Source organism: Copadichromis virginalis, linkage group LG13 (assembly GCF_057382275.1).
Source record: "Copadichromis virginalis isolate Kocher_CV1m ecotype Utaka linkage group LG13, C_Virginalis_male_GT1.1, whole genome shotgun sequence".
NCBI lineage: Eukaryota > Metazoa > Chordata > Actinopteri > Cichliformes > Cichlidae > Copadichromis > Copadichromis virginalis.
This window is the reverse complement of record NC_140630.1, coordinates 26,156,253-26,180,329: the sequence shown is the minus strand read 5'-3', so window position 1 is coordinate 26,180,329 and position 24,077 is coordinate 26,156,253. Positions and strand designations below refer to the sequence as shown.

At 43.2% G+C, this 24,077-nt stretch overlaps 1 protein-coding gene across 2 annotated transcripts; it reads right to left on the bottom strand.

Moving 5' to 3' along the window:
* Positions 1 to 1,614: 1,614 nt before the first annotated feature.
* On the bottom strand, positions 1,615 to 23,228 carry smoc2 (SPARC related modular calcium binding 2). 2 transcript variants are annotated; one of them, XM_085478225.1, is made up of 13 exons: positions 22,699 to 23,228; positions 17,003 to 17,165; positions 14,998 to 15,104; positions 14,695 to 14,794; positions 13,328 to 13,372; positions 11,074 to 11,154; positions 10,259 to 10,333; positions 8,535 to 8,721; positions 7,425 to 7,507; positions 3,533 to 3,632; positions 3,045 to 3,292; positions 2,311 to 2,345; positions 1,615 to 2,164 (listed from the first exon to the last, which is right to left on the bottom strand). In XM_085478225.1, exons 1-13 carry the CDS (start codon positions 22,771 to 22,773, stop codon positions 2,141 to 2,143), a joined length of 1,323 nt encoding a protein of 440 aa, XP_085334351.1. In that variant the 5' UTR covers positions 22,774 to 23,228; the 3' UTR covers positions 1,615 to 2,140. The 2 variants fall into 2 exon arrangements, with proteins under 2 accessions (XP_085334351.1, XP_085334352.1); XM_085478226.1 differs by having other exon boundaries at positions 11,074 to 11,121; positions 22,699 to 23,204.
* Positions 23,229 to 24,077: the final 849 nt, after the last annotated feature.

The window sequence follows — 24,077 nt, the reverse complement described above, 5'->3', positions numbered from 1 at the left end:
GCCAGGGGGAAGCCATGGCTGGGCCAGAGGCTATTAAAGCCCTGATGGCTTTTGACAGTAATTTCTTCATGAGTCCACAGCCCGCAGGGCCTGCCAGCAGTAAGATCGGGTGGCTCCTCTTGCCCATTAAAGCACACAAACTGTGCCCACAAATCACGCTCAATGGTATCTCTGTGCTCAGGGAGTGTGTTTGCACATATGCGAAAGAGAGAAGTGAGGAAGCACGACTAAGGAGAAGAGGAGGGGGGAACTGTGAGAAGGTCCTGGTAACTGGGCCAAAAGGTTTGGATGCCTTTCTTCAACTACTCCATCAGTTCAGGCAAAAGTCCAAGCCATCAGGGAAACATATTCGGAAAACCACACCTTGACGTGAAGCCAAATCATAAACTGTGTTTACATGCATTTGAGCCCAGGGGAGTAGAAACTACACAACAAAGCTCTAGCATTGTGTTGGTTATGGGACGGAGCTTCGGTAGCAGACATCTGGCTTGCTATAGGTTGATGCATTTGCTGGTACACCTGCAACTAGTATGGTGACCTTAACAGATTGTATGGTTGTTTGAGAAAAGCAAATGTTTTCGTGGGCATGGTGCTAACATCACCTTCAGGTTGACAAACCAGGAACATGGTTGGAAATTTAGAATTAGCAGATTGTATTTTAGTACATAGAGCATCACAGATGGCTGGAGCTAATCAAAAGGCGGTTTTTAAAATTATATATAGACAGGCTTGGTTGGATACTTTGTTTCTGGGAAACAGAAATCTAAATATCCTTACTACTTTAGGCCTGTTGCTTCAGATATAACTTTTCCTTTGCTGTGGATGGAGAGGGGACTTAAAAAGGCCGTAGGTTATCTATAGCTAATCCACCATCGGTTATAATCTCTCCTCTGGTTCCCCTGTGGTGTTAAAACCAGACCATTGGGTCGGATTATATCAAAGAAAGGAGAGCAATGTGCTAATCATAAATTAGAGGATAAGCCTGAGTGAGCAGGTCAGCCTGAGGTCAGCCGCTGAGCCCTATAGAGGATTGTATGTGTGAAAAGCCACAGCTTACCACTTAGCCTCAACATAATAAATAATCAGGCAGGAACAATGTACAGTAGTGTAAAGTGTCACGGCTGCTCTGAGCTCAGAGCTGTTTCTTAACAAAGAATCTATTGAAACTTTATTTTGACTCTTTGGGTTTACATTTAAGTATAGCATAATCAACCATACATGCGCGTGCACACAAACAGAAGCTCATATAATGCCCTTCTAATGGGCACTCATACTGTACAGAGCTGAGAATAGTCTATTTATCTGTCTTCAGTCAATATGACAAAACTGTAAAACAGTACCATCTATTTTTTTCAATTCTCCAACGTTGCCTTAGGGGAATTGGAAAACTGTCTTTAAATGGGATGATACACGACCTCTGCTATGTATGACTAATACTTGGCTCTTAAACACTGTGTCAACAAGGTGTTTTATTAAAGACACAGCAAGAAAAGACAAAATGGCAAAGACATTACAAGATTTATATAACGAGGGAAAATACAGAAGACTAATTGGATCCAAAGAAAGTCGCTGACCTGATTCCTCCTCTTTGACACATTAAGCAGACACAAGGAGCAAAATATATAAAAGAGTTCTTTATTTCTAGTAATCATGAATATATGCGAACATGTAGAATGTTGTTTATGATGCATCTTCCAAACATTCTTGCAAACTGCTTTACAAAGTACAGGAAAAGATGAAATAGGTCAGTACGTGAGAGATGGTAAGGTTATTGTAGCTGTGTAGGAAACGATCAGTATAAACACCTCGATATCATTAATACAAGAAGAAAAGTAAACTGGGGAGAAATGGGCACAAAAATGTAACATCAAACATGAAAACTTAGACAACTTTCAAAAGTACACTTTTTAGACACAAAAGGACACATACATTGTATGTGTTAAATATTTTTTGTTTTGTCAGGACATAAAAAGCTAACTACATAATTCACAGATTCAGCAGTCTGTTTAAATACCTCATTTCTACAAAGTGAATTTACATTTTTTTTTTTTAAAGTACAAAGTGCAAATACTATGGTTTCCATTTGCCGATTGGTGAGGGCGGATTCTCCAGATGAGAGGGGAAATCACTGTTGTAGGGCTTAGCCTTGCTTCTTTGAGGGATTCTAGGAAGAGGAAATTGAAGTTACTTCATTTGAATGTGCCCCTTTTTCAGAAATACACATTTTAAGGACTGCTTCAGTCAACACTACCGGAGACAATAACATTTCAGTTAGGCTGGAAATATGCAATGAAGGAAGAGTGTACTTACTAGTTTACTGGTTAAGCCTTCTCCTGGTATGGACCCTTTAGGATAAAAGAAACGTGACATGAATTTGAAGTATTATGGAGAAACTTTTGCAGAGTATAATTGTGCTGTGTAATTAAGCACTGCTGTTAGTGGATTCTGTTATTTGCAAGTACTGTAGCTAGGTGCTAGCTGGCTAATTATCACTTAAATGTTTTTAGTTGGTTAAAAACTATTGTTTTCCAGCTGACTCTGGTACAGCGTGCTGTAAAACATTATATTATGCCATTCAAGTGCTAATTAGACAACTTAGCTTACTCTTTTCAGGGGTGGGCAACTCCAGGCCTCGAGGGCCGGTGTCCTGCATGTTTTAGATATCACTCTGGGTCAGCACACCTGAATCACATGATTAGTTCATTACCAAGCCTCTGGAGAACTTCAGGACATGTTGAAGAGGTCATTTAGCCATTTGAATCAGCTGCGTTGGATCAATGACATATCTAAAACCTGCAGGCCCTCGAGGCCTGGAGTTGCCCACCCCGCTTTATGTCATCACTTGGCGTAGGTCACATGTTGCTGTTGGATTTTTGTTTTTGAAATGTGATTATAACTGCCCTTTGTGCATCACTTTGTCATATGGATGAACCCAAAATCTTTCTGGTGCCTCGTTGCCCCATTACTGGGCAATAACGTTTGGAGGAGAGGTTTAAAAAACTATGTAGCACAAATTTAGGGTGATTAGTTTACATTCATCTAACCTTCTTCCTTGGTCACCCCAAGGCAGCCCATGAGCTCCTGAAGAGACAGTGCTTTGTCATTGCTGATGTCGCAGTACTCCACGAACTTCTTAACACACTTCTTTGGCTTGGACTTCTTGCGCAGGAAGCGTTTGAAAGGCTTGATCTCCTTCTTTCCAATGTCCCCACTGGAGTTTTTGTCCAGCTGACTGAAATACCAGTGGACAACCCTCTCCTCCAGGGTGTGACTGGGGTCTGGCTCAGCCACCCTAAAGGTCAGGTACAAATCAGATTATCAGCAAGTAATCACATCTCTCTTTATGCAGCAACTAAAAAACAACTCAGTGAAATGCAGTCGCTCACTCTCAGTGGGGAAAAAAAGCTTTTCCCACTTTTCAGTGCACTCAAAATTGGTGAGTGGCATACATTTATGTGTTTGTGGTGAATGATTGAACCCACTGATCCATAACTAACCATAGCATGAATATACACACTTTGAAATGTCATACCTTCCCGCAGATGCTGGATCTGTGACAGCGTGCACCATGTCTGTCGACAGCGCGTCAAGAACACTTGTCAGGAACTCTGTTTTCTTAGCCCCGGGACAGCCTGGAAAATCAACCACAGATACATCGATGTGTGAAAGCAGGAATTATGCCCTTGTATGAAAGCGAGTGTGCAAACAAAGAGATTCTCTTGCAAAAAAAGCTTTGCAATAATGTTAAATGCTCTCATCATAGGTGGCCCAATAAATGTCTGGGGAGGGATGTCATGTAACAGCCGGCGTAGTTTTAATGTAGACGTCACATAAAAAGAGAAAAGAAACCCAGGACACTCGCAGTTGCTCCAATAAAGAATCAGAGCTCCCCTCCTGTGGAGGAGTGGAGGAAACCTGCCAATCATTGTGCAGTGTTTTTTCTTTCCACAGGTATAGGCATACCTGTTACTATTAACAAGATTTTACTAATTACTGAGGTGTTTGCTTTAAAGATATCCAAGCAGAGAGCAACAGACAAAATTTAGAACGCGATGTTCAACGTGTGGCGGGGTTACTCTATAAATGACTGACAGAGAATGGCAATATAATCAGACCATGAACCTATAGGGTGAAATGTGTCATTATCCACCCAGTAAAAACTAACAGTAAAGCATTATTGCATGCAGACTGATGGGAAAAAATTAAAATGAAGAACAACACTGGGTGAATGACCCTAATGACAGTAATTGTCTGTGAGCCCATTTTAAGGGTGAGGAGACCAAAGTTATTCCTTTAGAGCTGAAGGCTACAGAGACCTGAGGGATTCCAGCTCTTTTCTCCTTTCTCACAATCTTGTTTCCCTGCGCCGTTGGAGAAGAAGAAATTGTCCATAGTTTTCTGCTTTTTTTATGGCCCAGGCCTGCGGGGCCCGATTCTCCTGTGTTGGAGATAATAGCATGCTTTGCGTCTCTAACAGGTGGCGACCAGCATCGGCATAAACATCCAGCCTCTGCTCCACCTTTCAGGGCTTTAGCAGCTTGTACCGAGACCAAGGTTTTAAAAAGTCACATCCAAACTCTTCCGCGGTCTCCTTTACACGTTAAACAGACTTGTACTTAACTTTTAGTAGGCCCTCCCTGGCTCTTGCCCAGTAAAATATCTGACCCACCTGATAATAGCCAAAATGGTGCCTTGTGGACCTTCTTGTGGTAAATTAGTCTAGACAGTCAAATAATTGCACCCTCAGAAGGCAAAGTGTTTTTTTTATCTGGCTTCTAAATGAAGAGAGGTTCGTGGGATGCAGTGAGACTTGTTTGAGGCTCAGTGTTTTTCATGGAGAGCACCGGCGCTCTCTGTAATGCTGCAGGAATCTTAGCACGTCTGCAATTCATTCAGGGAGGGAAGCCATCATGTAATGTTTCAGTCGTTTCCTCTTAGCAGCAGTGCTTTCACTGTGGGGGTGGGACAGATCGGCTTCTGTATGTCTGGACACTGTTTAGCTGAAGGGAAGGACACGAATGTGCCTGCTGTCATTTGAGGGAAATTGTGTCTGGCCATTTTCCGTCCATTTCAAGGCTGCAGCAGTACACGGCTGCTGTCTTATTCCATAATAATTATAATTATGTAATACCAAAGTTTGACAGCTGCAGGACAGAATCAGGTTGAGAAAGCCTTCATGATTTCAATGTTTTTTCTTTTTGAAACGCAAAGAGCTGCACCACCATTCACAAGCCTCCATATATCTGCGGCCTGTAAAAAGTTGGCGTGTAAGTGCGTGTTTACATGTGTGTGCCTGTGCGTTACTGTCAGTAAGGAGCAGTGTTTTTGTACGGAGCCACATGGGGCTGAGCCCTGTCAGCACTCGCGGCCGCAGCTCCCAGCGCCTGCCCCAGTGCTGTCCCATGAGCCTGCTGCGGGGATAGAGTTAGCCAAATACTCAGCTTTACTTTCCTGGCTCTTCCTGGGCAAGTTGCTCCTTTCTCAAGTCTCGCCCCATAAACCTCTCAACACCAGCTCTTCAACAGCAAATGGGTTGCAGCAATGTGAAGGCAACGTTTATAATTATACCTGGATCGTACAGTAACACGGTTTACAGCCATTGACGCAATTGCTCATAAAGAAAACAAGATGCTACGTTTTTTTCTTCTTCTTCTTCTTCTTCTTTTTTTTTTTACTGCATGAGCATACTGACTGATCAGGTGCAGATTTTTTTTGACAGGTTTAAAATTCGGTCTGTGCAACTTAACACATGCAGAGACATAATGTTTCAGTCTTAGGGTCTTTCTCACGGGATAGCGTCGCTGCTTTTTCTTCTTTTCTTTTTTTACCCCCATTGCCACCGCATACTTTCTGGAAAGCAAAAGATGAATAGCATTTGGTGGTCTACCAACCATTTATGTCTGTCTATGTCCCTCTGTTTTATATTAACTGTACAAGAATCATTGATGCTTGAGCAGAGACAGAGTGCTGCTCTCCTGCTAAACGCAGCACCTGCGAGCAGAGAGCTCAGCTCTGGCCTGGCGCACTCTTACATAAACAGTTGTGGAGAGGACTGGAACAGTGGTGGCTCTGTTCACATGCTGCTGGACTATTAACATGTTTACTAAACCACCAAAAAAAATTGCAAATTAGCCAAGCACCATTCATCTTTAAACTGTGATTTGGTTGTAGGCAGCGGTTGAACGCTGTATCTCTACTTCACCTATCTTTGGCTTAATGAGAGGTACAAGTTGTGCAGTTACGTGATGAGTAAAAAAAGCGAGTGCAGCCGAATGAAAGCTGGCGCATCTTTAAAAATGGTTTAGTCATCTCAGTGTGGTTTTGAATGTGAGTTTCATCACAGAGCAAGAAGATCATTTTAAGATCCACATGCATACAACAACTTTAACTACAACTTGACTTATTTTTAATGTAATATCTCCCTTGCTTTAGGAAAACTGGACATGAGACAGTTTTCCAAATTTTACTAACCACGGCAGAAGTCTCCTTGAAAAGAGTCCTGCAGCTGCATTTTCCTTCCAAAGTGACACATGTAAGTCAGATACTTTTGGCAGGTTACCGAGACCTGATTCTGTTTAGCGTCTCCAGCAGAAAGTTGTTAGTTCAAGTCCTACTTCCAGCATGAAGAGAAAGTGAGGCAGCACCAAATCATGTTTTAACTTTGTCTACATATAGCAATAAATTAGCCAAATGTTTTAGCCTACGGAACATGAATGAACAACTTTTTTGTGCGCATGTGTGTGCTTGTGTGTAAAAACAGTGAATGATAGGATAATGTAACACATTAGCTAATTTAACTCTGAAAAACATCTTAAAAACCCCTCAGTGCTTAGGCCCAGTAATGTATTGGCAAGTAGTTTGTTTTCTAAATATGCCTAAAAATAAAGAAATATGCAGTAATTTAATTAATATTTAGCCCTATATGTTTGTAAGTAACATTCACATACTATATGCACCCAGCACCAGCAGAGTTTCACCTGTAACTAAGTCCGCTACATGACCTCCACCCCCAAAGTGATCTTCTGCCCTCAATATAGTTATCTACACTGTTATCAATCCCATGATCACCACCTATCTCTGGCATCCAATTATCCATTATCACTCACCTCCCTGCTGTTTCACCTCTTTGCTTTCATCCCACTATGCTCCAGCTTCCATGTCACTCGAAGATGAATTCTCCCCCAATCTGTCCCTATCTCCCTGCTTATTGACCAACGAAGGGCAGGGTCTGGCAATCCTCAACTTTTTAACAAGCGTTTCCTTGACCAACAGCACTAATGATGGTTTTACACACACGCATAGTTGCACTGTTATCACAACCTTGGAAACGAGGCAGCAGTTAGAGGAAGGCTGCAGAGGAACATCCCCGTGTGGTCTGGACACAAAGAAAAAACAGAGACCGAGTCCAGTTTTGAAAAACTTACCTTGGAGATGTCTGCTTTTATAATGGTCCTTAGGTTTAGCTGGGTGGGCCCTAGCATTGCCATCACATTTTGGCTGTTCATACCTGTGACAGAAAATGCACCACGTAAAAAATAAATAAATACAAAATCTGTTCAATCAAGGGAAATGGGTGAAAGGGACTGTCAATAACAGTGAAACTATCTTTACTGTAAAGTCAGAGAGGACTCCCATGCTTTCCAATTACCCATTGCAGTTAAATCTTAGGGATAGAAATAACTGTTTTGTGGCAAATCCAGGGGCTGTGAAACACATCTAATAAGAGGGGAAGGATTTGGAGCTGGTATGAGGATAGAAATGGGAAGGGAGATAGAAGTGTGGGAGACAGGGAGCGTGGGACACAAGGAAGCTTTCACAGTCTCCGTCGCAGAGCCCAGATTGCTGCTGTGCAAGTGGGCCAAAAGCTGGCCTGGGACAATGAAGAAAATCCATGCTTCCATATGCGTGCTAATGTGCTGTCTGGCACTCTGCCTGGAGCCTTGTTAATTTGATACCCAGCCATGCTGCTCAATAAGAGTGTACCAGTTCTCCAGTCTGCCAGGCTCACTGACCTATGACCTGCCACTCACCAGACCACCGAGACACTCTGCGCCATCAGCAATGGAGATGTCCATGTGTGTTCTTAGACGTGCAATCTCACAAGTCTGACATTTATGCAGTTTTACAAATCCCTGATAGAAAACCTGTTTTTAATCTCTGAAATTTATTTTTTTTCTAAGAGCTTCTTTTCAGTATTTTCAAAGTTTGCAGGGTTGAGAGCCTGCAGATATTAAGACCTGTTGTAAGATAATTCCAAATCTAGTTTTAGAACATTTAATGCAGAAGATGCTTGCCAAAGGGCAAAATGCAAGGTCATCTAGTTGAGCAGATTCTCTTTCTTGTGACCTCTCTGCTCTGTTAAGCTTGGCTAATGATCACTTACCTGCTTTGTGTAGCAACTTTTTAGTTTGTTTCCCACACAGAACAAGGCAATAAATGCCAAGGATATTTGCACAGGGTAATTAAGTACCACACATAAAGGTGCAAATATCTGTATACCACGTTGTTTTTTTTGTAGGTGATATTTTGCCCACCTTGTAGAGGTCCCAGGTATGGGCCGTCCAGTATCCACAAGCACACACCAGCAGTAGCCAGTAGAGGGGTGGCATTGGACAGGCTTGTAAAGTCCTCCTTGGGCACAGTCTGGTACAAATACAGCGTCGTTCTTGTGCTGCCTTGCCTCTTCTTGGGCAGAAAGCTTCTCCTGGTCACATGACGAGGCTGGGAAAGATCAGAGGTTATATAGGAATCAGCAAAGGTATTAGCGTATTGGTCACAAGAACGTAAGCACACATGCATGTGGTCTATAACCTGAGCTTTTGTTTTGATGGTCTGGGTTGTGTGACTTGGCAAACACTCACTCCAGAGAGGCACATTTGATATGAACAAGAGGGTATGTTTGAAGTTTAAATTTGGACTTAGTCCTAACCAGATCTGGCAACCACATTTGGAATTATACAACGTGCATTATGGTTGAATTAATTTCTGTATAAAAGCAAAACGCATGCAGCTGCTCTCTCATTCCATTCTAACCATTGCTGCAAATCCCCGAGGAGGAGGAGGAAGAAGACAAAGGGGTGGAGGACGAGCGCTCGGAGACAGGGTGTGTAGACTGCTATATCAGCCCCCCATGGCACTGTTTACGGACATTAACGGGCTAATGACTAAGCACGGGCTCCCCGTGCCCCAAGTTAAGTAAATATTTGGACACTCAACTGCCCTTTGTGGATGTGTGTGACAGCGAGAGAAACAGACAGGACAAAGGCAGCACAGTGGTCAGTTGGGGCTATGCTGTCAAACACCCACACAGACCGACACATAGCTGCAGGATACTGTAAAGTACCACAGACCTATATGTTTATATGTTCAGAATTCCCCTGAAAAAGTGCACGTTCCTGTCTTTTATCCATACATACAGAAAATGAAGTGGCTTGATGGGATTTTACTGAGCCTCACCAGGATCTAATCAGACTTTTTTTTCCTGCACAGCAGCCGCATTAAACAGAGGAATGGAAGGAGAGCTCTTCTGGCCATGAGGGATTTTTATCTCTTCCTCTTTTCGGTGCTTGCCTCAAGGCTCGCAGGCTTCTGCAGGATTATGGATATCCCTTTTCTTTGTTTATTTTCATTAGAGATCTTTACCCACACAAAAGAGACCAAATGAAATGCCTCCCCACTTTCTCAACCAACTTTCTTCGCTCCAGTTGTTCCGTATGGGCTCTCTTTGTTGGAGCGGGTGGGGTTTTTTTTCACCCCAATACCCCAAAGAGCATGTGGTAATCAAAACCATCAATGCTGCATTTCTCAAGCTTTTTATTGGTTGTAAATTATGATAATGGGATTCACACAGAAATGCACACATGCACAGAAGTTTCTCGTCTCTAGGCCAGCCTAAAATACTATTGTTTGTTACGAAAAGCTGCACATTTCCGAGACAACTGAGCTTAACGCGCGTGTTTGTAAAAAGAGAGCAGGATTGACCAAGCCGACTGACAGAAAATCATCTGCCCGTGCCATGTGAGGATATTTACAGGAACGCTGCAATGAGAAGAACCACAGAGAAGCAGATCCTCAAAGCCTGACGCACTCCAACACCAAGATGTATTGGTTTCACAACCCGCCATCTGTCCTTAAAAGACAGGAACAGCCTCAAACCACGATTGCTCACACAAGCTGGAAAAACACAGCGGGCTTTCAGTTGAGGTTTGCAAACACCCGCTCGCCCTCATTAAGTAAAAAGCGGCCTTTGAAAACTCACATGGTGCTCTGGTTCTATTGTTCTGTCGGCTGCGAACCTGCTCCGTCCACAGAGTGGGGTACTGGGAATTGCTATCTGAAAGAAATCACCAAGGCAGCTTCATTAGCTTCAGTCAAACACATGCTCGTAAATCATCTGAAGCAAACCAAAACTCACAGCCTGTAAAATGCACATGAAGGTTATCATATCTCAAACTGCTGCAGTGGATGCGGATAATAAATTGCATATGAAAGCTGTGACCAGAGTTATAGCATCAAAAGATGGGTGGGTAGGCTAGAATCTATTATTTATCAAATGATCGCATTAGCGTGACGCCGTAAAACGCTACTTTGCTCAAAAAATATATAAACTAGTTATAAAAGTGCTCAAATGCAGCAGCTTTCCATTCTTTATCTTTGAAGTAAAACGTGGGAAGCAACTTTTCTACATATATAAGTACCACATCCTCCTGCTACTGCATAGCTGCTGGTTATTTAACTGACAAGTTCAATATTTCTGGCAGATTTCGATAATACTAATTTAATGACTCATTTTCTTATGCTACTGTTGGACTATGCTTTAGAATGAAATATGCTTCACTTGCTGTATACAATACACAAGAAAAAAATTTTCATCATATCTCATCATTACAAAACAGTGTTTTACTATAACGTTTTCCACAGTGACCTTTTTGGAGCATGGTGCTGTAACTGACTCGGGCAGGCTCTTCTGCCCATTTAAGGGTTTTTTTCTTTTGAGTCAGTCAGCGGTATGTCAGTAAACACAGGCACAGGACCAAACATTTTTTACTCACAGTCTGATGAATAACAGCTCACCTTCTTCGTGTTCGGGAGGCTGAGGATCGATCACTAGGTCGGTGTCATCTGCATTTAGAATGGAGAATATTTGCAAGGAGACTACAATTACGAGAGTACGCTAGATTAGAGAACACTTGAACTATGTGAGATTTGCACATTGCCCGGTCAAGAAGGATGGAAGCAGAGTTAGAGGGATGAAAAATGACCAAGAGAGGCTGCACGTGTGCTGAAAACTGAAAGATGTGACTTGCAATATGAGAAAAGGAAAGCTAGGAATGTAGTGGTCACATATTCCAATGGTATCACGTCATGCAACGGAGGGAGATCACAGTGCTACAGAGGACAGATTTTGATCAATTATAGTAAATTAAGAGAGAATTAGGACTGATTGTCCCTGATGTTCTTCTTCAATCTTTCATTTCCTGCACTTGGATTAGGAAAGCTGTGCGGAGGTGGCGGCGGCGCAGAAGAGGGTTAAAATGCAGTAGCCAAGTTTCAGATGAACCAATTAACAGCGGGAGAACTGAGTATGTTTGTTTGGTCTCCGTTTGTTTGATTTGTGGTGAGAGACAGCGATGGAGGTTTTGGAGCGCTTCGGGTGAAACCATGGCTGTAGGTGTGGTTAACCTCAGAACTGGTCACTCCTCCTGCTTGAAGTAAAGCCCCATTAATGTATGAGTCAGAGAATCTCTAATGGTTGGCTCCACAAACAGGGATTAGGCTCAAATACATTTTCTTTAACAATGACTTTCCATGGCAAAGTCAAATACAGTTATGGCAGCCATTCATCTCCTCAAACACGTAAGGTGGATAAAAATACGTAGAGTCTGTGTGCAGTGTAAATAACTGAGGCAGACGTGTTATTACTCTGCTCACTTCAAGGATGGAAATGCCATTTCAAAAAGTGCATTTATGATTTGGATTTATGATAAACCACTAATGGCCTATCTTTACTTTGTGGCCTTTTACATGACTGTAACACCTCTTTAAGCATGTGCCAGGAAACCCCCGTGCTATTTGTGGTCATATGGCATTAGTTTTACTGCTGTTTGTCAGTCGTCAGCTGCATATGATTCCAGCATGTGAATTTGTTAAGTCAAGTAACAGAAATGGCTTTATTGCAAAATGCTAAGTGCACATCTCTTCCTACTTTAAGAAATGCTGCAAAGGCAGCTGTGAAATGGCTTCTTTTTTCTTTATTTTTTTTTACTGATGGGCTTTTGCTGAATCAAAATATTGATGCAATCACTGCTATTTTGAGCGCTGGCACACCACAAACCTACAGTTTATTCTGCTTTTCACCACCCTGTTTATCCAACCAGTTCAGATTGAACCACAACCAACCCCTCCACCTCTTTTCCTCCCTCTTTCCTTCTCCCACAATCCCACCTCCTCTCTCAAATTTTGCATTCCCACTTGATCTATGCGTAATGACTTGGCTGGGTTCAGACAGACGCTATACCCAAGACTGTTTACACAGAGAGAAAGAGAGAGACAGAGCGAGAGAGAGGCACAGACATGAATGTCACACTGACAGGAATAACCCATCTGACAAACACAAGTGGATGTGCACACACTTTCTCTCTCTCTCTCATGCAACCATGCACTGTCACATACAATCACATAATGAGTCAATCTGAATGAACCCAAATTGGACTCTTTGTGAGTCAAATCACAGCAGTTAAACAAATTGTCTCTTAAGAGATGAGAAAGCTATACAAATTTTGGAGCGCAGTCACAGGGAAGCTTAGTGGTTGTATATCTGGAAGAGGGAAGATGCTTGATGAGAGACACAGAAAAAGTAGACTTGAGTGTGAACATTTCGCTGTATCTTATGACACTGTGGCTGAAAAAGGAACCAAAATGGAGAGAGGTTAGTGAAGGAGAACTTAAGATAAGTCAGCGGTCCTCCGGTCTTGCTCCTGCTGCTTGCCTGGTAAAGACAACAAGCAAGTTATAGGCACCAAAGCTGCCAGTGGTGTGCAAAGTTTATCACACACTCTTAACTCAAGACTGCTTTTATATCAGCCTTCAGGCAGCTCGAACGTTCATGAATTGACAAAATATTAGTGAGGCAAGCCTAAACAGGCGACCTGTCTTGAACATCTCTGACAAAGATGAAGACAAATAGACAGATACAAAGGAACACACACACACATTCTCAGTGCCAGCGTTGATAGGTACATACATGCACACGAACAAACACAAAAGCAAACATGCATCGCCAAGGAGCCAGCGTGCCTATGAGGGGGAACTTTTCTTGAATTCTCACCTGATTTACCAGGCTCTCTTGTGGTTGTCTTCTCCTGCTTTGATCCTGAAAAGCAAAAGGCTCAAATTAACTAAACATTCACAACCGTGCTGCTGATTTTTCCTTTTTGACAGAGACAACAGATTGGAAATCTTTGGCACGCTTTAAGAATAAAATAGGCTGACACACGGTAACTCTTAACCCCCTACCCACTTTTATTAAAGCCACCTAATTTAAAAGTAACACGCTGCAAGTCAGCTGGAATGTGTTTTATGAAATATTTAGGCTTCATATCAGCTTACCCCCATACCCTAACCCTAACCCTGCCAAATGCAGCAGAAACACTGCTGCAGCAAATATTACTTCTGCAGGCTTCTTACTATTGAGACAGCAACAAACTACAAGGCAGCCCCTTAGATGCAAAGGGATTTGATATTTTTAAATTTCACCTTTACTTATACAATGGGAGAGACAGTGCGTCATCTTCAAGACTGACCTGTTTTAAATATGTTAAAACATACACGTCATATAATCAGCTAACTGGAAAAATACAACTAAAACTAAAAAGACAGTAACAATAACACATCATGAACAGGAACGGCCATCCAGTAATCTTTTCTCCTTTGTCCTTAGAATTTGTTTAAATTCCTTGAGTTCAGTTAAACTGCACAGCTTCAAATCCTGTTGCAATTTGCTCCAAGTATAAGGAGCATTGTAAGAAAATGCTTTTTCCCCAAGTTCTGTATGTGGTGAGGGAACAGTGAATGTAATAAAGGCTTGTGAGCGGAGGCTGTAATTACTCTGTTTAGGTGACATACAGGAAGTTAGATACAATGGTGGCAATTCAGTTATTGATTTATAAATGAAAATAGACCAATGTATAGTCTGTGTGTAGACAGTGAAGGTAAGTTAACCAAAGAGTATAGAGTACAATGGTGGGTACAAGTTTTACATCCTGTGATGAATCTCAAGAGGATAAACCACATCCAACATCTGTAAAGAGCTAACAGCAGTGTTCATAGTGTTTGGCAGATGCTACCCTCCAGTGACATTTACATTCCTCGCAGCTGAACTTCGTTTCTCAATTCTGCAGCACAGATTTTCTGCCAGGCTTATTTTTACTAACGCCCCATGCCTTGAGCAACACTCAGTCCTCGTATGGCCCTCGAACCCTCTGGCCGTCAGTCCACTCGCTGACCGCTTTCCCACAGGACTGAATGCTACACCCCCACACAAACATAAAATGCCATTTTATGCTGTGCTGACTTTGATTTATCATCATTGCTACACTGAATTACTGAAACCAAGTGTCATACGTCAAGCATATTACAAAATTAGATGCCAAGAGCTGAGAACTGCAAATCTGAAAAGACTTGGGTTTTACTGACCTTGGCATCGAGGTTTCTTATTGGCCACTGCTGAGCCACTGATTGGCCGGCCATTGGGGGTAACACACCAGCAGTATCCAGTGTAGCTATGGCACTGAACCTGCAATCAAAACAGCATACACACACAGAGTCAGTACAAGCTGCATTTGGAAACCCATCATGTTAGAATCAAATGAAATGAAAGAAGAGTTTTATTTGTGCGGAACAAATGAGAATTTTTAGAAAAATGTTGACTGTTGGTATGGTTGTTAGCTTTGGCTTGTGCAGTAAAGTTAATATAATTCATAGAGTGTTGTTCGTTACCTCGCTGTACGTGCCATCAGGGTTGCAAACAGGCACAAAGACCTGTGGGAAGAGCTTCTTGGCCTGCTGCTCTGTGTACTTCTTCTCTGCTACACATCTGGATGTATCTGAGGAGCATCACAAATCAGCAAAATCACTAGACACGCTATTTTCTTATGGTCCACAACTATGTAAGCAACATACTTAAAAAGTCAGAAGAAGATGTCGAATTTTACAGACGATGAAGAATAGAAGAAACATGCAGGGAGAGAGCAGCGACGGAGGGGGAAACAATTCAAGACATTTCGGAAGCAGCAGATACTTGTGTGGCTGGGAATAGAACCAACACCCCCACTCTTATTAGGACAAGTCAGGCAAGCCTGCACACCGCCTGGTGGTAAAGCCATTACTGAGCGAGACAGCTCATGCTGCTCTTGTAAGAACATTCCAGTCACCCAAGAAAAGGGCTGATGCACGGGGAAAACCTGACCCTTCCTTAATGTCTGAGTCTGCCTCACTCTCCTCTAAAAACCTCGACCGTCTGAGAGGTTCAGCCAAGGTTGTCCTCTCAAACTCAGCAACTTTTCATCCAAGTGTGCCTCCAGTTTTTGCACATCCCTCAAACCAGTCTTCCAAAGCTGCTTTATCTCACCTGGCCAGCAGCAGCAGCTGTACAAATGAGTATGATGGTAACTCAGTGTAATGCAGTAGCTACTGCAAAGTGCTGGATGGGCTTCAAATCGCACTGAAACAATAATTAATGCCAAGTTTAAAAACATTCACCAGTTTGATGGCAGTCTTGTTGCCAGCATGGCTTCTAGGTAGATTAGCCATGTGAGGTGGGATGTGCACTGCTTTCTCTTACTCTAGTGTGCACCCTTTGTGTGTGTGCGTTTTGCTGACTGGTGAGGAGAGCAGGCAAGATGCTGGATGCTCTGGAGGGAGGAAAATAGTGAATTGAGGAGCTCTAAAGTTAGCTGCAGTGGAAAACCCCAAAACCATCATCCTTCTCCAGGGGGCTCTGACCAAAAAGCTGACTGGAAAAAATGACAGGACACTTGAATCATCCTAGCACAGTGATAGAAAACAAATGTGGTGCCACTCTCACCATCTGCACAATCCCATCTCTGTGCTTTTAGGCAAGGCGAGACCTCCGGTTTATTTCGGGTGCTGTTGCTGTGTCTATACTCCGCCCCCCGCCCCCCTATCCAGAAGCAGTAGGGGGGTCCAAACTCTTATAGACCCGATGTTATTGACGCATACAATACGACTTTCATGGACCCTCGTGCCTTTCAGCTTCCTGGCTGGAATCCTCTATTCTGCGTCCCGGCACTGTCCGCCACATCCAGATGTCTGCTTAGAGACGTTGCCATGGAAACCCAGCACGGGCATAAAATTGTGGAATGCTTTTCCATCATATGACACCTCTTTTTAAGCAAACTTTTTTGCTCACATTCCCTGTATTAGAGGTCTAATGTAATGCGGTAAGAATGGGTCATTGTCCCCAGTCTACAGAGCGATGAACTAGCAGTATAGAGTGAGCCTGTGGGGCAGGGGTGAAAGGGTTCGGGGCTGAAGAACTGGGGTGTATGGGTTCTTCTTCCTTCCTTCAACGACTAACAATGAGAGAGTGTGTGAGCTTCCTGACCTCACAGGCTCTCCTTCCCTTTCCCTCTCTTCAACTTATCATATATATAAAGCTTTACATCCAGGATGATGAAATCTTTGTCACGATTTATCAAGATATTTCTGCAATTTCCATAAATGAGGAAATCACTCATGTAATCAAAATAATTCATGATTTGTCAAATTAATGATGCGTCTCTCATCACACAAATGGTGTGAAATTATAAAACCACGCAGGCAGCAGTAAGCCCCCACTTCTACAGTGTCAAACCCACTTGTCCTCCCACCACTCAAAGAATCAATTATGCTGAAATGAATTTAACCCACAAGTTTCTACTGTGACCCCCCTCTGTGCATTTGAGAGCATCAGGCGGCGATGAAGCGTGACTCATGACCTGACCTTTGCATGGCCCTCGGCTGACCTCCAGCTGGGAGTCGCGGCACTTGGCTCGGAGGTACTCGCAGCGCGATGTGAAGGTCCTGCCATCGGAGGCGCACAGGGGCTTGCGAGGAGCTCCGCTGCATTCCATGTTGCAATCCTTATCCTGATCCACCCGCAGGAACTGCACAAGTGAGAAGGGAGGAGATAAGCAGAGAAATCAGTTGCTAAATGAGCCATTTCTGGGAATAAGTGTACTCTGCACCAAAACATTTTAATCTGCACACCAACAGGTAGGAGTTTTGAGGAATTTAGGAAGGCTGGGAGCTGGTGCTGGTGGAGCAAAATGTATTTTTGTGAAAACAAGCTACAACAGAAAAAAAAAAGCCTATTATTAAAAATCAAGTGCAAGAAGACACTGATAATCTGTACAAGACAGACACAAAGATGGGGCAGTGTTGCTGCAAATCTGCAAAGGTGCAGCTGTGCTTTGTCTTTGTCTAAAGGGCTAAAGAGGACTTGACTAACACTTCCTCTTTTCTTTGTCTGTGCCAACACCTGCACAGGTATTCACCTGGAATCACTGCTAAGGATGTTTTACTCAGCCATGAAAAGAGGAACAAGGACAGGAGAATCCAGGCTCAACGCATCGGATCACCTGTGTCAATGCCACCATTGTATCTGCCACCACGGTATGAAACTCCCTCGCCAGGCCACACAATGGGGCCGTGGTGGTGGAAAAGGTGGGGGGTGGCAACAAGCTGTGACGGCTACAATGAATTAAAAGACAGCGAATGGGTACCTGAATAAACTAGATGTCAGCGGGGTTTGTGCTGCTACAGTGTGAGCGGCTTCATAAAGTTTGCATGATTCATTCACTTTGGGCAGACTGAAAAAAACCCAAAAAACAAACAAACTTGATACTCATGCAGATGCAGGTGCACTTTCAGTCAGTCTTATCCACAGAGAAATACCTCGGTGAACTTTTGTCTCCTCTTTTAATAGAAATAATTGCACATATGAGACACTGTTGTTTTGTTCTAATTTTCCTAGATTCACAAACACCCCAAAAATCTCTGCATGTCATCTATTATACGGCAGACAGATAGACAGACAAGTGGGAACTTTCATCCACTCCCACTTATCAATCTGTGGCAAAAACCGTTTGCTAAAAAGGCTGTGGTAATGCCAAAGACAAAATTTGTTGTGTCTGACATCTTACAAATATACTGAGGAGGAGGAGGGGCAACTCCCCCTCCCCACCCCCCGCATTCTGACAGGCAGAGCTGCAGGGCTGCATGCACCTGGAAGAGGGTTAACAGGTAAGGTAAAGTTGCCCTGGGCCAGTGGGAGGGAGGGGTGGGGGGGGAGGTAACACAGATACACTCTGTCAACCATGCTCATAAATCTCCCAATGGGTAGATCAGAGATGGTAGGCCCGTTCAAACACACTAGAAGAAGGAGCTGTGAGGGGGAAGATGAATGTGTTGGAATGAATCAAAGATTTTCGAAGGGTAAGTATAAAACTGTCACGAGGAAGACAAGAAGCTTTATACAGTGTCACAATGTAGATGGAGATGATTTCTGGGGCTACATTCATTTATAGTCTGTTGTTCTGAAATAAACAAGAGGTCTTACTCTTACTGTCTGTAATAACATGTCACAAATCATCAAACAGTTATCCTTTTAAGGCAGAACTGGGGAAATTATCCATTATATGTTTGCTCTCTCTAATTGATACCTGATCAATATAGAACACTTTGCTGTGACTCCAAGCTCTGATGTTCTTAAGATATTTAAAAGTAGAATGGGAGGCAGAACCTTCAGCGTTCAGGCCCCTCTTCTGTCAAATAAGCTCCCACTTTGGATCCCTTTCTACTTTTAAGATCAAGCTTAAAACTTTTCTTTTTGATAAATCCTATAGTTACGGCTGGATCTGGTGACCCTGAACCCTTTCTTAGTTATGCTGCTCTAGGGCTAGACTCCTGGGGGCTTCCAATGATGCATTGAACATTTCCTCCTCTCTCACATCTTCTAACTCTGTTTATACACCACTTTGCATTTAATCATCAGTTATTCTCAATCTCTGGCACTCTTCCACAGCGTGTCTTTTGTCTTGTCTTCCTCCCCTTATCCCCAACCAGTTGTGGCAGATGGCTGCCTGGTTCTGCCGCAGATTTCTTCTTGCTGAAAAGGACTTTTTCCTTCCCAATGTTGCCAAGTGCTTGCTAATGGAGAGTTGGTGTGATTGTTGGAGTTTTCTCTCCACCATGAGGTGATGGTTGTTATAATTTGGTGCTATATGAATGAAACTGAATTTAATTGATCTGTGCAGAAGATTCCTGTTCATAAAATATTAGTGAAATCAAGATTGAATTTGAAACAAACATCTGCACTTTTTGTCTTCAACTAAACACTTAAGATGTTCTATTTTTGGTTGCTTATGTATTTGGCTCGCTCTTGATAAACACAAGATCTTACATGTCCTGCCCCCACTCCCTCATTGCATCTCTCAGCTGTTTGAATTATTTGCATCATTGCATTTAACTGACAGAGTCCCATTAGTACAATCCTCCCTTCCTTCTGTTCCTCTTCTCTCCAGTGCTACTAGCTTCACACACAGGTAAGGAGGGCATACGTATTCAACACAGAAAGTCTCTCATAGCTCCCCCTTCACATTCAGACAGTTCTGAAGCCAATTACTACACTGATGGTGTCTTAGAGCATCCAACCCCACTTGGTGGTGACTGTCCAGCACTTGCCACAGCCAATGTACTGCCACTACACCAGCATTAGCCCCTGCCAGCCAGCAGACTGACATCGCAAACAGAGTCATTCAGCGGCTCAGCATCCTGCTAGAAGTCTGCTCTCCAGCACACACAGCATAGTGCCAAGCTCCAGCAAGTTTACAGTGAAGCTCCAAGAACGCAGCATGGAAAAACACAGTTGAAATCATGAAATCAGCCACCCATGAAATCAACCACCCAGACTCAGTTTCAGACATCCGAGTATTTATTTCTAAGTCGTTTCAAAGTTGGCCACACTGAAGGAAGTACAAAAAAATAAGATGTGAAAGTGAGGGAGAGGAAGAAACTTTGGAGACTAATGGTGCTTTGAGGGCTTCTTCCTCCTGTGTCCACCTAATTGTAGTTAGCTCTCTGCTACAGATCTCTGTGTGTTTTTTGCCTGTGGTGATGGATGGGTGAGGCTGAGGCAGAGCCCCGACACTCCCCTGATGTCTCATTCCAGCCTCTCTGAGTCGACACCATCATCCTGCACAGGAACATGGTGGAGAGTGATGGATGGCCTCTGCTTCAGCTACATGCGGCACAGACTTCCACCCTGAATTATCATAAAAGGAGACTCGTGCAAGTCTGAACACGCATTTTGACTCAAATCAATTTATTGCTCAAATCCCACTCCCGTCTACTTGCAGACATCTGGCGCTCACTTTCTCTGTTTGCCTTTCTCTTTATTTGGCCTCTCTCATGATTTTTTCCTTTTGTTCTTTGTGGGATCTCTCTTGGAAGATGCTTTTTGCATCTGCTCTAATAATACAGGAGGTTGGCAAAAGAACAAGAGACAGGCAAGAGAGGGCGAGGCGGGTGGAGTGTAAGGGAAATTTTTTTTTTCTAAGATCAACCAGCATACAAATCAAATCCTATTACCTCCCCCTGGCTCGACGGCATTGTGGGATTGAATGGGGTATGGAGGAGGCGAACCTCCAGCAGAGAGCGCATTGTAGGCTGATAAGAGCCTTCTGGGCTGGGAGGCCCCTGCTTCCAGCGCCTTGAGAGGCCCCTCACACCACAGCCTCACAGGGTCAATGGGGGCCCCAGCTGAGAGCTGTGGCAAACGTGTTAAATGCCCTTGCCGGGAGTTTCCTGTGTGGATGCTAGGATGCAAAGGGAATCATTAGTTTCCAGCATGGTGGAAAGGGAAGAAAGTGTCAGCCTTTAACCAGCCTACTAACTCAATCAAAGGAAAAAGGCATTTAATTGCTTTGAAAGATGTTAAAAAGAAAAGGAGGTGTCGCAAAAGGCCAGTGATAGTCATGTGATAAAGAAACCCGCCTCTTTGAGCAGGTGGAAAATTTTAGGAAAGCACTTGGGGGGCAACAGGGCCCATGTTAGATCAAGATTTCTACATAAAGATTTGAAAATGAGGCAGCCACTATTCTGTGTGCCCTCATCTTCTCACACACTATTTCATATTTCCATAAACAATGGAAAAAATTGGTCTCATGAATAACCCTGGGCAAATATCTCATATATTTAACTGCCTGTCTGACCTCAAATATGGACAAAATATAACATGAAGACATTTTCTTTTAACTAGTAATGGTCTCTCCTGTATATGTTAGACAATAAGCCATTAATCACTTGCAACCTTCTTTGTATAAGAAAGTTTCATGTGTTATTCCACTAAAGACAGTCTGATTAGCCCGTGTTGGGAGGTACGGCACACAATATGAAACAAAATTAAACTGAGGCACGCAACAAAGTAGAGAAGTTTCTCGTTCTTACACTCGTCTCCAGAGCACAGCAGATAATGTGTCATATCCAAACAACCACAAACACAGCTACACCTGTGTAACCTTTCTATTAAATGACAGTAAATGGTATCAACCATGGCACAAATAGAGAAACGCTCCTCACACTAATTATCTGTAGCCTTGGTCTGTGTGTGTGTTTGTGTGTATCAACTCAGTGAAGCATCTGCTCAGTACAACACTTCCTCCCACATTCCACAACTCTGTAGTGCCGTCAGGCAGAAAGGATCTCCGACCCTTCACCTGAAGGTTAACAACTCATGGCCATTTGTTTCCAATTGGATACCGAGGCATCTTCTCCAGAACCATAAATACTGGTGCTGGGAGAGGTGGCTGTCACATCAGCCTCTAAATCAAAAGGGGGAGCCTCTGACAATGCACATTCCACTCTCTATTAAGTGTCCTTTAGCACTGTACCTGCACTTGATCATGGCCATGAAATTCCCCAGAAGATGCACTTTCTGTCAGAGTTTAATGTAAGATGGAGAGGATGCTGCTGTAAACAATGCCATGTGCTTTAATGCAGAAGATCCCGGCAGCTCAACCTCTGAAGAGCAACTAGAACAACAGGAGCAAACCAGACAGAAAGGCAGCAGAGCCGAGAAGCTGGCAGGCAGGTTACAGCAGCAAAACCAAACCTGCAAAGGATCTGCTGCACACCCACCAACTGCTTACAAACCTGTAGCCTTTGCTGTGCCAACACTCTGTAAGCTGTGGCGCTCAGTTTACATGACTGACAAAAAACACAGAGCCATTTTCTCAGTGCACAGCTCTAGTTGATGCTCTCTTGAGCTCTAAAATGGATTTCTGCCTCATATAAAACATCCGACTAATACAGCCCACTTCTTTTAGAGCAAGATAACCTCAGACTCAGACTTCGGTGTAAGAATGTGGCACAGTGTAGTAGTAATTGACTTCAAATGCGTCATTATAGGTATTGACTATTTTATTATTTCAGATTCTTAGACTAAATAGATCACAAGAAGCTTGACTTTTAAGAAAAGGGTGCGTAGGAACTATTTCTTTTATATTAAAAAATACTTTCCAGATTGTGAATTTTGGAATTTTATTCATAGAAAGCACAAGCACATCCTTTCCCTTTAAAACAACTTTTACTCATGAAATTGAATGACATTCATTCCGGGAGTTAAGTGCCTCCTCATACCTTGAGAGCGGAGAACTTCTGAACGCCTCCAGCGCACTGTAGACAGAGGAAGACCAGCAGTGGACAGATGCGCATCCTGACGCAGCGTGGTAATATACTCTCCAAATTACGCACGGTCCAAAATCGTGTTGGCAGGAGTTCACCTAGGCGCAAAACTGTCTATGGGAGAAGTCAAAAATTGTTTAAAATCCGCACCAGTCCTTTCGAAGAAGTCACTGGGGGTCGGTGGTGTATTTCACGTCGTTTCCTTGGTTTCGTCTGCCAGCCCGTTTGTGTAGACACGCTCCTTATTTCTGGCAGTCCGATAAACCCCCCCGTGTCCCTGACCTTTTCCCCTCCCACGGTGTCTCTTTCTCCCTCTCTTTAACTCAACTTCGTTTCTCCACACCCCCTTTTCTGCTACACTTGATTCTGTGGACTAGATCCCTTATCGGATGCAGGCGGGTCCCCTAGTCAGTCAGGTAGGCGTAAGCTTACGCCGTCAGCTGCTGGTAGTCAAACACGTCAGGTATTCTTTTCTTTCACGCAAGAAAGTGGTGTGAGGATGCTCAACCCCAGTGAAGAGAAAACACAGGAAGGGGTCAGAAAGTGTCTGCTAGGTGGATCAGCAAATACATTTTCGTTCTGGTGGACGCATACGCAATCACATTCAATTTTTTGATTATACGGCTATATACAATTCTCAAAACAAAGTTAGACAAGCCCCTGAGTTTCACACAATACAGATTAAAAAAACAAGGGGCGCCTAGAATAACAGATATTTTGGCAAACCATTAAACCATTCTCAGCTTTGTAACTATATGCTGTATGAGCACGAATCAGTTTGCAGTTTCTTCCCAATAACTCTCCATTCGCCGAGTCCACGGCCACTAGTGCAACGTTTCAGAGCGTCCCATTACGACTATAACGCCACCTAACGGTAGATGATAGTCTTCACAGCCTGCTCGATACACTTCATATGGTCAAATAGCTGTCGGGGATTTCGAAATTCTACACAGTCAGTTCTGACTTTTGCGTTTGTCAGAACTCCGCGTACTGTGTTTTCCACAAGTTTATTTTATTCTCCACTAGAAAAATTAGGCTGAGTTTTCAACATACATTTTTTTTGTGCAAGAATCAAAGAAACGTGACAAATAAGAACATAAAGCCTCAAATTATATCTGTTCCTCTTGGTGGTTTGTTTTTCAGTACCTGCACAAGAAGCCCTTCAGTAGGAAGGCATGTCTCGCCAAGAGTCCGTTTGTTTCCCGAATATATGTTTGGTCAAAACTGGTGTAGCCGAATTAGTATCATTAGTCATCTTTACAATACATTATGGTGAGTAAAAAGCACAGCTGTAAACAAATGGACAGATGCCGTCTCACGAACAGACACTAGCA